The sequence below is a fragment of the Microcebus murinus genome, chromosome 9 (assembly GCF_040939455.1).
Source record: "Microcebus murinus isolate Inina chromosome 9, M.murinus_Inina_mat1.0, whole genome shotgun sequence".
Lineage (NCBI taxonomy): Eukaryota > Metazoa > Chordata > Mammalia > Primates > Cheirogaleidae > Microcebus > Microcebus murinus.
The window spans coordinates 52,751,533-52,769,167 of NC_134112.1; the positions used below are offsets into that span (position 1 = coordinate 52,751,533).

General features: G+C 33.3%; 1 protein-coding gene across 1 annotated transcript in view; it reads left to right on the plus strand.

Moving 5' to 3' along the window:
* The window catches only part of SEMA3D (semaphorin 3D), a 191,926-nt gene that overhangs the window by 155,258 nt on the left and 19,033 nt on the right, over nucleotides 1-17,635 (plus strand). The window contains exons 12-14 of the mRNA XM_012779523.2: nucleotides 12,455-12,677; nucleotides 14,790-14,878; nucleotides 16,829-16,870. Of these exons, the coding sequence (XP_012634977.1) occupies nucleotides 12,455-12,677; nucleotides 14,790-14,878; nucleotides 16,829-16,870 (354 nt within the window). The remainder of the gene's footprint in view (nucleotides 1-12,454; nucleotides 12,678-14,789; nucleotides 14,879-16,828; nucleotides 16,871-17,635) is intronic.

The following is a 17,635-nucleotide window of genomic DNA, read 5'->3' on the forward strand; positions in this document are numbered from 1 at the left end:
CAAATCAGGATTAATTAATTCACCTAATAGGAGGGAGGGAAAAATACCTTTTTTATTCATTTTGGATTTACTCGAATATTTCTACCAAAAGGTCTAAAATAATTGTCAAAATTTCTGAGAAAAATGTTGACTTAACCTATCAAATTCTACTGAATATTGTCTTTTCTGTTTTCATATGTTCATTTTTAAAGGAGAACCATCTGATAGCTATGCTTTCTGAATTCTCTTTTCATCTTCCTGTTATATAACATAATTAAATTTGGGAAGCACACTATACAGCCATCTCTATTTTCCCTTTCATCGCTCAATATAAATTTGTTTCAGAGATGTTTTCTGGCCCGATTATAAGGTGATCACTATTGTTGTAGAAACTTTTTTTTTCAAATAATACTATGATTTTCAGGATTCACTTTTTTGTTTTCTCTCTTTTTAGGTTGTGATAAGAATACTTAACATAAAATCTACCCTCTTAAATTATTAAGTGTATAATACATTATTGTTATCTATAGGTACAAAGTTTACAGCAGGTCTCTAGAGCTTTTTCATCTTGGTTAACTGAAACTTTATGCCCATTAATTATTTTTTTTTTTTAAAGCTAGTCAAGCGTGGTTGTGGGTCATTAATTATTAAGTCCTCATTTTCTCTCCTCCCCAACCCATAGCAACCAGCATACCACTCTTTATTCTAAGATTTTAACTATTATAGATAACCTCATATAAGTGGAATCATGCAGTATTTGTCTTTCTGTGAACGTGTTATTTCATGTAGCATAATGTCCTCAAGGATCATTCATGTCGTTGCGTAGTGCAAGATTTCCTTCGTTTTAAAGGCCAAATGGAATTCCATTTTATATAACACATTTTCTTTATTCGTTCGTCTGCCAATGGGTTGATGGACACTTAGGTTTTTTCTTGGCTATTATCTTGGCTATTATGAATAGTGCTGTGATGAACCTAAGGGTGATAATATCTCTTTGAGATCCTAATTTCAATTATTTTAGATAAATACTCAGAAGTGAGATTACTGGATCATATGATAGTTCTATTTTTAATTTTTTGAGAAACTTGTACATTGTTTTCTATGATGACATGTGTGCCGTTCTATGTGTGCCGTTTTGCATTCCCACCAACAGTGTACAGGGCTTCCAATTTCTCCATATCCTTCCTAACACTTATCTTTTGTTTGTATAATATCCATCCTTAAAGGTGTGAGGTGATCTCTCATTGTGGGTTTGATTTTAATTTTTCTGATGATTAATGACATTGAACATTTTTTCATGTACCTGTTGGCCATATGTACGTCTTCTTTGGAGAAATGTGTGTTCAAGTCTTCAGCCCATTTTTAATTGGGTTATTCCATTTTTCCTTTTACTGTTTTTTTCTTTGAATGTCAAAGCTGTGCTTTCTAGTTTTAATTACTGACTGTTGGACAGTAATATAGCACTTAGGGTGTGCAGATAACTCCTCTAAAAGTTTTATAAATCTTAAGTTACTTAATTCTCGTAACCCTAGAAGAGCCATTTAACATTATTCCTTAATGAAGCAGGTGCTATTAATTCCATTATACGGGTGAGGAATCTCAGGCACAGACAGGTGTAGTAACTTGCCCAAGGCCGCAAAGCTGGTGAATGATGGAGCTGAGTTTTAACCCCAAGCTCCAAGTTCGTGGTTCTTATAATACTATAAGTTCAAGTTTTTAGTTCTTATACTAAGTCATAGCTCTTAGTTCTTACACTATGATACTGTACTTAAAAATATGTTAAATTATTTTTTTTTACCTTCCATGGAAGATTTTTACGTGTGTGTGTTTGTATGTGTATGTGTTTGTGTAAGAGAGAGAGAGAGATTAAAATTTGGAAAAGACCTCTAGCCGGAGAAATTTTACTTTATTAATATTTTGGGATTAAATATCATGAACTATCACATTCTAAACTGTTTCTATATGAGTTTGTTTTAAAAAATATAGACTGTCACCATTCAGGCCATGAAGTTCTTTTCAATTATCTGGATGTTATAGGAGAAATAATCTAAAGCTGAGACTATCCATATTAGTTACAAGAAATTTTTAGCATATATAGACACAGCAGTTGAGTCTTGCAATACTCAGAAAATTAAAATGCATCAAGGTTACTTTACTGTCCAATTATAGTGTAAGTTAGAAATGTTGTAGAGGTGGTTGCTGTCAGCTCCTGCCTGAAAAACTATGAATGTCATGTGAGGCTTGAGAACATACATTACTGTCCTCATAAGTACACAGCCACTTCCCTGAAATGTAAGTGACTCCCCCAAAATAGGAAAACATAAATGTCTGTGAGGAGTGCTTCTCATCAATGAGAAGCACAAAATTATGCTGCTCACTACTCAAAATATAGTGTTTACACTGTAGATATTTTCTCGAAAAGTTCAAAATTATTATTTAGCAAATTGTCTATATCTAAACCATCAAAGATACTTAACTTTCTTTCTAACAATGTGGGAAAAGAAAAGCATAATTAGGACTAAAGAAAAGCCATTTAACATTATTTCTTAATTCTTTCTCAATATCAGTATTTCTCATAGATGTCCTATAAGAATTTTTTAAATGTGCAAACATTTGCATCTGAAATTGAGCTTTGAGAATTATGCCTTATAACTAATCTTTTATCTGTAGCCCCTATTAAGGCTACAATCAGTAGTGGAAACAGAAGGATAAAGTCTCTCTCTGGAGGACTCCACTAGAAAACTCTCTTTGATCAGGTAAACTATAGCATTTTATAGAACTTAGAGAGATTTTTTTTTTAAATCCTGCTCAAAACAGGGGAAGGAAGTTCCTTCTGATTATACTGAATTAAACATGACTATATCTGTGCTGTTTTTAGATGAGGAACAATTACATAAATCAGTATAAATTTATTAGTATAAAAGTAATAATAGTCAGATATTTTTAAATAGTTTTTAGTGATCAACGCCATCCAATTGGTTCTGTGTAAGAATGGCAACAGCCGCTCCCACTAACAGCTTTCCACAGGCTGTATCTAGAAAGCTATGGTAGCTAAAGGATAGCAATTATTTGCAAGTAACTAGATACTTGTATATTCTCTTTGAAATCATTATGACCAAATTTGAAAATATCTATAATCATGCATAGATGGGTAGCCTCTTTACTTCATTATTTCTTTAGGCATTTTTTTTAATCTTATTTTTTTGTTTGTATATAATGCTATCATCTGCTTTTCTATATTCTATTTTATATTTGGAATTCCGATGTTGAAGTTAGGAGCATCATATATCTGACATGAAAAACTATTACATAAATATGCTTTATATAAATGAGGAAAACATAAATGTCAGTGAGGAGTGCTTTTCCTCAATGAGAAGCACCAAATTATGCTGCTCACTACTCAAAATACAGTGTTTACACTGTAGAAATTTTCTTGAAAATTTCAAAATTATTTAGCAAACCGTCTATATCTAAATCATCACAGATACTTTACTGTCTTAGATAACTCTACACATAAAATCATTGAAATTATATTTCACAGCATATCAAGTATCTATACTAGTAAAATTTGAGAATGTAAGAACTGGAATGGATGATAGAGACCACATAGTTTACCCTCATTTTATAGAGGAAGAAATGGATGCCCATAATACTTAAGTAACTTTCCCAATATCACATTGCCAAAATAGCAGAATGAAGAGGGATATTGGAGTTTTCTGACCAGTCTCCTCTCCCTATTCTTTAATATTCCCTAATTATTCATCTATTCCTTCATAATCTCTAGATCAATATACTGTTGAATGTCCCACCTAAAAGTAACTGCATTTATTTTTACATTACCTCATATCATTCCCTCTTATCTATTTTTTCTTAAGCATCCTAATTTTAATAATTTTTGTTTATGTGATGCTATGATTGTTTCTGTTTTCTGCAAGCCTCCAGCTCAGAAATTTTAGTCCATAATCATTACTGAACATTCCTCATGATACAGACACTGTAATAAGCACTTCTACCATGTTTTCCCGAAAATAAGACAGGGTCTTATATTTATTTTTCTTCAAGAAGACACCCCAGGGCTTATTTTCATGTGTTATTTTCCCCTCAAAGCCTCAGCTTGCAGCACGCACAGGATGGCCGGGACCTGACAGGGGGTGTGGACCTTGTTGGTGCAGCTGCCTGCATCTTTCCGTCACCTCTGGGATAGTAGCTGTCACGATGGGGCAGATGAGAAGGCCTGATCATCTTCTTTGTGGCTCTGCGACGAAATGCATGGGTTTTGCTGCGTAGCCACGCCCATCACTAGGTCTTATGTTCAGGGTAGGGCTTATATTGCGCAAATGCTTAGAAATCCTGCTAGGGCTTATTTTACGGGTAGGTCTTATTTTCAGGGAAACATGGTATGTTATCTCAGTACATTCTTAAAACAACAAAATAGTGTAGGTATTATTTTCCCAATTTTATGGATAAGAAAAGGCCCAATAAAAATAAACACATGTTCATGATCTCACAGCTTGTAATGTGGTTAGATTGGAATTAAACTTGGTCCACCTAACTCCATGTCAACAGCTATTAACCTCCATTTAGTTCTACTTTCAAAGTGATAAAAATGAACAACCAAACAGAACCTTACATTATTTTTATAGGGACTGATCTGTTCTCTGCACAAGTAAAAATGAAGTTTTGAAGCCTTACTACACTTGTCATTTATTTTATTATAATTCAGAGGAACACATCTTACTTTAATAAAAGCATTGTTGAATAATTTGCTTTCTATGAAATGGTTAGGACCTTTACAAAAAGCCATTTTTACACTTAAGTTAACATTTCTAAGTAGATTTTTTAAAATGTAATTTTGCTTTTATATTTTCTGCATCTGTTTTGCTGTTAAGATTGAATTCAAAGTTGTTCTCCCAGTAGTGACTTCTGTTGGCATTATCACTCGGTTAAATAAACACTGCAAGTTTCAGCTCGCCATGCTTACTTTGATTGTTTGGCTTTGGCAGAATGCTGTACTTCTCTGACAAAAAGTGAAACTTAAACTCCTAGCCTTATCATGATATCACTGCTCTGCAATGTTAATAAGCCTGAAAACTCAAGGATGCATTTATAGAATTCCTTCACTTCGAGTGATTCTTCTGCCCTCTGCTGTCCAAATAAAATGTCTAAACAAATCATATTTTGTCTGGGCGGACTTTTTCTATCATTATTGACTTGCTGAATCTTGGTAATAAGAAAAGTTTCAAGTGAAACAAAATATGGAAGAATCCATCATACAGTGAGTGGTACAGGTCAAATAAGAAATAGAATTTGGCCAAAAATAACAGACTGCTAGAAAATTCAGAATCTGAGGAAGATTGATAAAGGCAGAAGATTTCAATTTTGATATTTGATTTATTATAAATGATGTACTATGTAGTTTCATTTTGTGTTGACAAAGAATTTTTAAGATTTGTGAGTAAGTATAAAATATTAGTGTTTACTCAAAAGTGAGTTTCAGTTTTTAAACCATTCCTTAACAATAAGGTGAGAAGAAAGCATTTATTTTTGAAGTTCAAATATTTGTGAAATGTGTGTTTTACTACTCTTGAACCAGTTGCCACAGTTTTTGATGATTTCTAAATGTGTACTTTTGTAAAAATAGCAATTCATTTCCATTTTCACCCAAATTGTTGCTGCTTTTACTATTCATTTTGTTGGCTTTACTTTTAAATATAAAACTTCACACATGAATTTGCCAACTGATGCTCCATTTTTTTTAGAAGGGAGAAAAATGAAGTAGTTATAGGTATCTTTTATTATGATTTCATAGCTTTATTTTATGTGGAAATTGATGAAAGATAAATGCATTGCAATCCCTATTAATAGCTTAAACACCAAAAAATGTGGGTTTTTTTCTTTTGTTTTTTGTATAAAGATGCCAAACAGAGGTGGTAGAAATGGTGATTCCAAAGATTCCTGTAAATTTCCTGGTTCAAAAGTTTGAAACAAAGCCCTATTCGAGGAACACTAAAACTTGGTAAAAATCCCCCTGAGTATCTAAAGACTTAACTTCTCATGCCAGGTGTGCCTCCTCCACTGTCTGACACTATACACATTGAAAAATGCTCATCTTCAGTTCTAAATCTTTTTTTTTTTCTTTTTCTTTTTTTGCAGGGATAGAGTGTGGTTAGTTTTCTTTTATCTTCTTTTAATGTAGGGAAAAGAAACACTAAGCCACATGAAATATCAAATCACTAAGCTGGGCAGGCATGGTGGCTCACACTTGTTATCTTAGTACTCTGGGAGGCCGAGGCAGGAGGCTTGTTTGAGCTCAGGAGTTGGAGACCAGCCTGAGCAAGAGGGAGAACCCATCTCTATTAAAAATAAAAAATTGGCCTGGCATCATGTGCGGCACCTGTAGTTCTAGCTACTTGGGAGGCTGGTAGGAGGATCAATTGAGATCAGGAGTTTGATGTTGCCATGAGCTAGGCTGACCCCATGGCACTCCATCCGGGTCAACAGAGCAAGACTCTGTCTCAAACAAAACAAACAACTAAAACATTAACCACTAAGTTAACCTTCTTCCTGCTCATTACCTTCCCTGGTTTATTTCTGAATGTAATGTGTCCTTTTAATGATGAAAAAAATATTAAAATGTCCTGTAAATTGATTAACAAAACTTGATTAAGAATTTCCTATAAAACCTTATTGAAAAACATATTGAAAAGTTCTATAAAACTTGTTACAATCTCAAATATTCCTTGAATAAATATCTCCCCTCTCCAATTCTATTCAGGAATTCAGATCTTTACAAAATTTAAAATCTTTCTTTCAAAAGTCTCTTTTATATATTAATCTATTAGGTATTTCATTTAACAGCCCAGAACAAAAACAATATTAGGCAATTTTTGAACTACCATCATTGTAAAATAATGAAATAAATGTAAAATAAAATAATGAAATATCTGTCTGTTTATAACATTTCAAATCTCTGTCTAAACAAAAAGGCCCATCATGGACAAGTCCTCACATGGATTTTTCTCTAGAGAAAATCAAAATTAAAGGCTAAATAATTTCTTCTCTTTGCGGTAGGGTCCTTATTGCTCTTCTTTTCTGCTGTGAGGTTAAAAACTCACAAATTTGGAATATGGCTGTAGATAGGTCTGACAGTCCTTATTTATTTTTCACTAAATCAGCAGTCTCCAACCTTTTGGACACCAGGGACCAGTTTCATGGAAGACAATTTTTCCACAAATGGGGGTTAAGGAGAGGGTGACAGGGGGGTGCAGGAGGGTGCATGTTGGGAAAGTGGAGCTCAGGCAGGGATGCTCGGCCGTGTTTTCCTAACAGGCCACCAACTGGTTCCGGGCCTTGGCCTGGGGCTTGGGGACCACAGCCCTAACTAATTGGACTTTATAGCATTATAAGAGACATTGAGAAATTACAAAGTTCTTTTGATTCCAGGTCCACTGGAAAATTCATCTTTCAAATACACCATCATGGACCAGCTCTGGGTCCTGGCATGTCCCTCTGTTCTAGAAAAGTCTTTTTTTACTATAACTTATCAAGGCATCATTACCTTTTCTGAGATTGGTTTATGATTTTGCTTTAGGAAAGTAAATCCTGGAGGGAAAAGATCATAGGATAATAATACCTAATGTCAATAACTGTGTTTACATAGCAGACTGAATGTATGTAATGGTGCTCCAAGTAGTACTAGAACTACTCCTGAGAAATTCAGACTTTTACCTTGATTGCTATTCTCAGCAGCAGGGATTTGGGGCAGCCGTGGAATCCACAAGTTCAGAACTTTTTGGGCACCCTGTTTTCTCTTTCTGCTCCTTAAACTATGTGGTTTGAGCATCAGCATAATTCTGTAACACAGTCTTTTCACAGAGAGGCAAGGATTCTTAGAATGTTATGTGTTTGTTAATCTTCTGCATCAGATCTTGGTTGTAAACTGTGCTGGTCCCATGCAGAATTTTTTTAATATTGTTTATATTAAAAATAGATAATAGAAAATAGATGTTAGAAAACTATAAAATAGATGTTTTAAGGTTGACTTCCAAACATAGGTGTAACTGATCAAAGAAAAATATGTAATTCAAAAATAGTATTCAAAACTTTCTATCGATTTGTATAGTGTTAGACTATCATAGTCTTACCAAAGGAGACTGAAAAATGCAGAGTATGATACAAGATCCTCTCACACTGTCTCACTCTGTCTTCCCATTTGTGCACATGAGGAATATGGCTAACATTTTGTTGTTATTATTGTTGGGTTTTTTTGTTTGTTTTACTTTAAGTCTTTCCTAATTAATTTATAAACTATGGAAAACTTTGGAAAAAAACTCATTTTAGTCATCCGTGGCTCATTCATATCTCTCTTCATATTGAATTTACAGTTTTACTTTCTAATATTTGTTCACTCCACAGCTTTCCATTTGTTGAGTAGCAAACTATTACTTTTGTCACCACCTCTCTAAATTACTGAGGATATTTTTGGTTCTATTTCTTCTAGAGTTTAGCAGAGGCAAGGCTAGAAGCTTTCTGACTCCAGGTTCCTGAAACTGATTACACTGAAGTGGGTGTATGATAAAACATCACTGTTGTTTCCCTATGCATAGGCTGTGTTTCTCTCATATGGTGAGAGGCCATGGACTTCTAACATGAATCAGCCTTTCCAACAGACTTTCTGCTCTCTTTTCCACAGGGCCAACATTTGCTTTTATAATGAGGTTCTTCAAATCCCAGGCTACTTACTATGTTCAATAGTGTTTTGCTTGTTCTGGTATGGGAATTCCTCTGAGAGAAAGGGAAACTCAGAGAGAGACAGAGAAATTTACCTCTGTGTTTTTGGCCCTGGCTTCTCTCTTTTTTCTTTTTTTTTTTTTTTGAGACAGTCTTGCTCTGTGGCCCCATCTAGAGTACAGTGGCCTGATCATAGCTCACTGCAACCTTGAACTCCTGAGCTCAAGCAATCCTCCTGCCTCATCCTTCCTTCCGAGTAGCTAAGACCACAGGCATGCGCCACCACGCCTGGCTAATTTTTTCTATTTTTAGTAGAGACGGGGTCTCTCTTGCTCAGGCTGGTCTCCAACTCTTGACCTCAAGCAATCCTCCCACCTCCACCTCCCAGAGTGCAAGGATTACAAGAGTGAGCCCCCGTGCCCAGCCAGCCCCTGGCTTTTCTATCTCTGGTATTAAATATTATTTCTCTCCTTGCCCATATCTGTTATAGGCTGACTCTTAGATGAATAAGCAGGAGGATAAGATGGCACCTATTACATTTGCATTTTTTACTTTATAAATAAAACTCAGACTTCCTTTAATAATTGTTTATTTTTCTCAGTTTGCTGAAAATGAAAGCCTAGTTCAGTCCTTCCTTGTGCCATGTCTTCCCTGCACATTGTTCATTTTTCTCATTTGTTTAAAAGAAAACTGCAATCTGTAGAGAACAGCCTGAAGTCGCAGGGGGAGAAAACCTTTAACAGCTGTCTGGGGCTTTGCCAAGGGGCAAAGATCTCTCATTGGATAAAAACTCTTTCTCTCCTCTTATCCATTGCTTCCCACTCCACTACTAAAGGCCCTAGACAAACACGCAGTGCTGCCAAGCATAACACGATCACACCTAGCCAGCGATGGCAGTCAGCCATGGGAGATAGGCGCTGAACCAGGGCTGGTTGCTGTTCCTGTTGGGTTTACCCTTTCATCTCACAGTTTGTCTAGGCAGGTTCTCTTCTAGTCTTGAGATGGTATTAATGCTTCGAGCAAGATACTGGCATTTTAAAATTTCAGTAATAGCTTTCTCTTTTTTTCTTTGTCTTTAAATTTTAAATGTCTTTTGAGTTTTATAAAACAGTAGGTAGAGACACAGATAAGTTTCCTGATTTATTTCCTACACTCACAGAAACTAAAGTGGTGGAAGTTAGGCCAATGTTAGAAAACTGGAGGCAGAAGTAAATGCCCCCCCTTTGGTATGTTCAAATGGAAGGTGTTAATATCTAGAAATTAAAAGTACATACATACAGAGAAAAACTCACTAGATTTTTAATACCTGGAATGTATAGCTACAATAAGAAAAATTTCTAGGCTCTTTTGAAAGAAAATAAATAATTTAATGTAACAGTTTGCTTTAGATATAGCATTTCCCATACTTTCTCTTTTTCTTCTATGGAATTTTTCTTTTATACTTTACTCTTACCTGCGTATGTTGCTTGGCATCTCAAGTTATTTTTAGATCTGTGCTACACAGCTATATGATATCAAAGCAATAATTCCACTGGTTTGAATGTACTAAAATAACAATATTTGGTTCAAACCATACTATCTTAAACCTCAGGGAGTAACTCTACCAAATCATTTTCATTTGTGCAAGCATAGTGGAGACTCAGACCTGAGAGATCACGCATAGCAACCCAGAGGATAAAGATCTTATCCAAACACTGGCAGCATGCCATGAGGAAAAGCTGCCATAAGAAAAAATATATATTCAAAGATCATTTTATAATAGTCAATAGAAACCAGGTTTTCCTTCTCTTCTTTTTTTCTTAGATTTTATTACACTTAAACCTTTTTGTCAGAGGTGAGCAATGAAGAAAATTGGCATGTTTATTTATTTGCTAAAATGTTCATATTTTTATTCAACTACACTTTCTTACATTAAAATTTGTAATTATTTAAAAATTTGATATCACAACTTGTGGACTGAATGTCATTATATTATTTCTTTTGAAATTTTGGCTACTGCATAACTACAGCTGCAAAGTCAAAAGAGTTTTTTTAAGTTGGCGGGCTCTTTCAAAAATGTAATGCAGGCAAAATCTTGCTCTTGCTTTGATTTTAATGATAGACCAACCAGATTGAACCACAGGCATTATATGCTATAAGCCCACTGTGAATGGCCTTTGACTGAGCCTCAAACATGCAGCCTATAATTGGAGAGGAGCTTTGTATCATTTGAGCTCCATATCCATTTTGAGTCTCTGCTTAATCTATTTAATATAAGGTTCCTTCCATTATCCAGTTGACAGATTCCACTTGGCTGAAGGCTAAGTGCTAGAAATAATAATTGAGCACACAGACTTAGATCTTTAGACCAACATTCAGTTAAGAATATGCTAGATAAATACTAAATGGCTAATACTCTAGGACATTTCTAATCTCTCTGCTGCAGACATGAGACAAGTAAACAGATATCAAGAAAGGATAAGTTTCTTAATTGCAGACATGCAAGCTTTTTGTGAAAGATAAAGATATTTTTAAATTATTTAGAAAAAATCATTAACAGGTTTTTTTTTTTTAAGTACAACTTCTTTGATACTTCTAATTCATGAACCATTATGATTTTATTGGTATGAAATTTGGGTTCGGAGTCATATATTGTGACTAACTCTAGGATCTTTGGCTCCCTAAGAATGACTCTCTTGAACACTTTGAGAAGTACATTTTATTTTTGGAACCTTAACATGATTCTAATTAGTGCATAGTATAAATGGTTCAGTTTAGTAAAGACTATGTTTCCAACTTTTCTAAAAACTATAATAAGGGCAAAGCAGAATCTACTTTTAAACTTTCCCTAATGTCACTCATTTTCTTCTCTATGCTTGTCTGCATCAATTGACTAAATTTTTCCACTTCAAATGAATGCATTACTCCATTAAGAATTTATTATAATATACTGAAAAACAAAATATATTTAGGATTTGGAAGAGAATATATTTTCTGAAGAAAAAAAGTTTAATTATAAAGTGATTTCTTTATTTTTGGATAAAGTCACTTCAAATTCATTTACTAGTAGGAACTTTTTAATTTTTACCACCAGGGGGCAGGTTGTGATAACTATTGATTTAGTAAACGCTGAAAGGCGCACAGGAGGCAATTTTAGACCCAAGTGGAAAATTCCCTGAGGGTTTCTTCACAGATCCTTTAGGAGAAGAGCTGTTAAACTGTTCAAAGTATAATTTTCACACCAGCTATAAAAAAAACTACATAATTACAATTTCAAACTATTAAAGTTTTTTTGAAAGTAATTTTTGTGACCTCCTGATTTTGTTCCTTTTTATTTTTGATAAACATGGTTTCAGTTGACTGAAATCATAAAGTTACTCAAAGGAAATTGAAAATGATAGTTTCCCATATGTTCTCAGGTTTATAGATCAATTTCTTAACAGTTATTTCAACTTAAATTTCACGTATCTGCATTAGAAACAATAATCTTCAAAGGAACGCTAATGTTTATAAGAAAAGAATTCACCATGGAAATTTTATACATATACATAAATGAATGCATATAATTTATGATATTTTTGAGGAAGAGACTCGATTTAAATTTATTGGAGGTGTGCTGCATTTATTTACAAGTACATTTGATTCCATATTGACTCTATTGTTCATTCCTTTAATATTATTGATGATAAGCCTTAAAAACTTTATTGAAAGTAAGTGAGAATTTCTCAGGTACATAAACAGTGTTTTTCCTCACATTTATTTTCAGTGTCCAAGCAAAACCTATGACCCACTGATTAAATCCACCCGAGATTTTCCAGATGATGTCATCAGTTTCATAAAGCGGCACCCAGTGATGTATAAGTCAGTATACCCAGTTGCAGGAGGACCAACATTCAAGCGAATCAATGTGGATTACAGATTGACACAGATAGTGGTGGATCATGTTGTTGCAGAAGATGGCCAGTACGATGTCATGTTTCTTGGAACAGGTAAGCTCAAACTAGATGGTGCTTTCTTTCAAAGGAATTTTTCATTATTAAACAAAACAAATGCTTCAAAAATGTTTATTGGTCAAAATAAATATGAGTAATTATTAGTTAATACTTTGTCAATATTGCTTAAAATTGTGTAACACATGCTTTTAAATTGCATTTGTAAATATCTCCCAGCCTCCTAAATATATTTGTTTGTTATAACTGCAATGTGCCTACGATAGGTAGGTACTTAATACATATTAAGTGACTTTGGACTAAATTAAACAAGTAAGGCAAAGAAATATTTCTTTGTTTTCAAACTTCACCTTTCACCTCACATACTTGATGAGCTCTGCCTGAAAGGATCCTTTCACCTGGTTTCGAGAATCTCTGACTTAGTTGACTCAAGATACCTTTTCAAAAACATTAGCCATTATTATATAAATACCTTTAAATAGAAACTTCTTGGAGATTATTTTCCTATTCTTAAATTTTGTATGGATTAAAATGAATTGTGTGGACTCTCATAATTGAAACCCACTTTATTTTTTGCCAACTCAGTAATTATAAAATGAGTTAAATTTTTTTTCACAGAAAGAAAAATATTATTTGGTAAGTCTCAAAAATTTTAAAAAGTATTATTTAATAATATCATGTGAATTCTAATGGTATTTAATGATAACATGTATCATTAAAAACTATGCACTGCTATATTATATAATTTAATGGATCAAGCACTTCATAAAATGGAAATTAATGGTTTTCAAAAAACATATTTTTAATTAAAATATGTATTTAGGAATACAAATAAATGGTAGAATAATTTTATTTTAAAAATATATTGGTTTTACAAAAGTTATGTTTATTAGGGAGTGTGTGCGTTATAGACTCAGATAGTTGAACACCAGCTGTCAAACCTGATCGTGTTGCAGATAGTAATTTAAAGAACTGGAAAAATCAGGGATTTTTCAAAGACTACAGAGAGGGCTACTGAAGAGTCAAAAGTAGAAATAATTAGTTTATTATTAATGCTCATAAGTTTGGCCTTTAATTTGCACTGTCCACCCAAAGTTCACTCCTAGGTCTTTAACTGTTCATTGCCATAAATGTCATTCAGCCACTAGGTGGTACTATCTAACTTTTACTGAGAAAATTGTAGAAAAGTCAAGCCAGATACTCAATTTTGGAATTTGGAAAATCCATATTTGATATTTTTCAAAGATCCTAGAGTCACTTAAAATAATTAAATAATCCAGACTATTTTACACAAAAGATCATTACTATATATGTTACTATCCTCCAAGCACTCTGTTACTATCCTCTAAGCACTATCCAGTGCTCAGAAGTTTAAAAATATTTATTTTGTATGAATTAATTTTAAAGTGGGATTGTTTTTGTAAAGTTTTTTTTTTTCTGTACTAGCATGCCACCTTGTGGAATTGCAATATAAGAAGATATATTTAATACGTTTTACTAAATGTCAATTTTTGGTTTATATTATCAACCTCATATTGTCTTTTAAGTTGAGCTGAACTAATTTAAACAAAACTTCAGTTTCTAGCCCATTAATAATGATTAGGAAGGTAAAATACAATTGAAGAGTGAGCTACAGTTTTCCTCAGATTGTTTCAATAATTTTCTTTTTCTTTTTTTTGTCCATTTGTTAACATTAAAAGAACATGTATCTGCCTTTTATGATGAATTTGGATATAATAACTACTAAATAAATATATATTACATTGAGCTAGAGAGGGGAGGAGAGAGACATTGTTTATTATATTTTAACCTTTTTAATTGAGGCCCCAAACATTTGTTCCACCTTTTTTTATCATTTCAACCAATATTTAAACTGAACATATATATTTATTTTATAAAGAATATGCTCTGAATACATGTCTTTTAATATTCTCTCTATAAATATGTTCTACTAGCTAAAAGCTATAATATTTCTGAAGGGCAAAATACTATACATTAAATTGCACTTCTTTATGCTTGCTTTATTTAATCTAATCTAATTTGTGAAAGGCATTTAAAAAGAAATGAAGGGAGCAATTCGTTCCTAGGAATATGCTTACAACTAAATATTGCAATAGAAACAGCAGGATCATGGGTTATGCACTTTTTCAGACATTGGAACCCTCCTAAAGGTTGTCAGCATTTCGAAGGAGAAGTGGAATATGGAAGAGGTAGTTCTGGAGGAGTTGCAGATATTCAAGGTAAGACTCAGTCCCTAGTTCTGGGAGCAGTGATGGTGGAACTGAGTTGTCCTTGTTATAGGTAGGGCACGCTTATTTTAATACATCATCACTTTTCCTGGAGAAGTGTTTGAAATTAGCTCCTTTATTTTTCTTTTCCCTAAGCAATGGAAAAAGTTTTATAAGCAACTTAGAATGGGACTCACCTTACTCTGTAGAGTACCACTAAGCTCAGAGCTCCTGGGATTGCCTCTCATTACTGCATTCTCTAAGCATATAGTCAGACAAATTGCCACATTAAATGAAAGCCTGGGGTCTCTTTTACTGTCCAGATGCTTTTCTACTTTATAAATTTTGCTTTTCAATTTTTCCCCAATTGAATCTGAAAAAACTAAAAGAGTGTATAAATCATGTGTCCCTGCTTTTCTGTAAGGAAATTAAAAAAAAATAAAAATAGGTTGCATGATAGTAAGTCTTCATGTATGCTAAATTGCTCTCACCAGCCAAAATGAGTTAGTAGTTCTACAAGAATAGTTCTCCAGGTTTAGAGAATGTCTTTGACTTTTTAACAATGAATTTGAATTGTGGCATTTTTTTGGTAAATCCTCAATAAAAATTGATTTTAAATTATTTCCTGAAAATAATATTATAAATAAAATTTTATAATTTTATTTATAATATTAGAAAAGCTTTTTAAAAATATGCTGTGTTTTTTTATAACCTTTTTGTTGAGACAGTTTATTAAAAAGGATTGTTTCCATGTAAACATCTATTGCCTAAAAGGGAATAAAGCCCTCCACTGTGAGGGGCTCAAGTTAATTAACATGCTGAGTTCCACAGGATCCTGTTTACATTGTGATGATAATAGTGGTCAAGGAGTTAACAAGAACAAGACCTGCTATCTGGTGTCTACCAAAACAAAATCTTGGGTGGCTCCTAAGGGAAAGGACAGGATGTCAAACATAAATGTGAACCCTGAGGCCAAAAATACAGCCCCTACAACACACATAGGCACCTTAGAACAAGTTTCATTCAATGGTGTGAGACAGTGGTCCAGAGGAATTGCTCAGTTTCTGCAGTTAAAGATTAAGTAATGGCCATGATTTGTTTTGTTTTCTTCTTTTAAAAACAGTTTTTTTGAGGTATAATTGATATACAAAAAACACACATACTTCATGCATATAATTTGATGTGTTTGGCCATGCTTTTTAAATTCATGACGCAAAACATTATTGGATAGATAGAACTTTCTCACTTAAAATTTTTATTTCTTAGATTTCCTTAAATCTTTTACATTTGCTGCTATTTGCTAAGCAGTAAATACTAACTGGTATGAAATGAATAAATAGTAGATAGATGATAGAGGACATTTTTTTAAACATTGTGTCCTTTTTAGTTTAGTAATTTTTGTGTTCATGTTTCTTATTTATTCTTGCATGCACAGAGCCATATTTTCTACAAATAAAACTGGCTTTACTATATATCATGAAATCATGGGCATCAATATTGTGTAGTGTTCCATAAAGAATATGGTCATCTACAAGGAGCACTATAACTTTTCAGAACTCTGCTACTTGAACAAATTTTTGAACCACCAATCTAAGTAATAGCAGAAAAAGGTAATAAATAATTATAGAGATGTTCTTGTCAACACTAGTTTGAATTATATGGAAGCAGTTAAGATAAGCAGATTGGAAGAAGGAGACACTTGTAACTGGGAACAGTTTCCATTGCAGAGTGTTTCCTTATATATTAAGGTAGTTTTCTTTAATAAGATACTTTAAGTAACTATTTTCACTTCTATGAAGATAAAACCACTACACATTGGAAGAAAAAAGCAAAACAAGATCCTTTTCTCTCCTATATTGCGGAGTTTACTTCAGTGATCTTTGGTGTAAGATAAACCACATATTGGTTAATAAAAAGGCCTGTTAATGATTATCTTTATTGACATATAACTTCTATTTTCAGCACCCATCAGTCATCTTGAACATGGAGTTGTCTCTAAAGCAGGTACTTTCTAATTTTTATGTAAAAGTTATCCACAAAAGCAAAAGGTTGCTTGAATCAAAAGTTCATTTGAAGGAAAATCTATTGAAAATTGAAATTAAATTTTAAATAATATGAAAAGTTTCAGATCATTTGTTTCTAGTTTAATTGATTAATGGCCATTGTTTGAGCCTTGCCTTGGGAGAAATGGAACCTAATTTCATTAATTGAACAATATATTCTTCCCTTTCTTTGGGCTTTAAAAATGAGCTCACTTTCCTAGTCTCATGAGGATGTCTTTCTGTCAAAGTCATAAAACATTCTTGTAGAATATCACCCCTAGCCCTTACAAAGGGTTTTAATCTGGGAGTCCAGGAGTTAGGATATGGACTGTGGTAGCAAACAGCCTAATAACAGTTGGCCTTCAAAATACTGCTTAATATCAAACTCTCAGAATCAGTTTCCTTTACAGTAAAGTTAGAAAAACAATATCTACATTGTAAGTTTATTGGGAGTTTAAAAAAGATGCTGCATGCAAAGTTCTGCACAGAGAGCTGGGACATTATAAGTATGAAGTAAGGAGTAGGTAATTATGATAATAACAATGTTGTATATGACTTCACAGTTCTCTGATATGATACGCAAAATCCCAGTTGGTTCTAGAGATTTATACTTGCATTACCATTTCTATTTGTACCCTCAAGATTTAAGAAGTTCATATGTGAGCTGCTTGAAGTCACTTGTGTGCAAAAAAAGAAAAAAAAATTAAAAATTAAAAAAAAAAGAAAT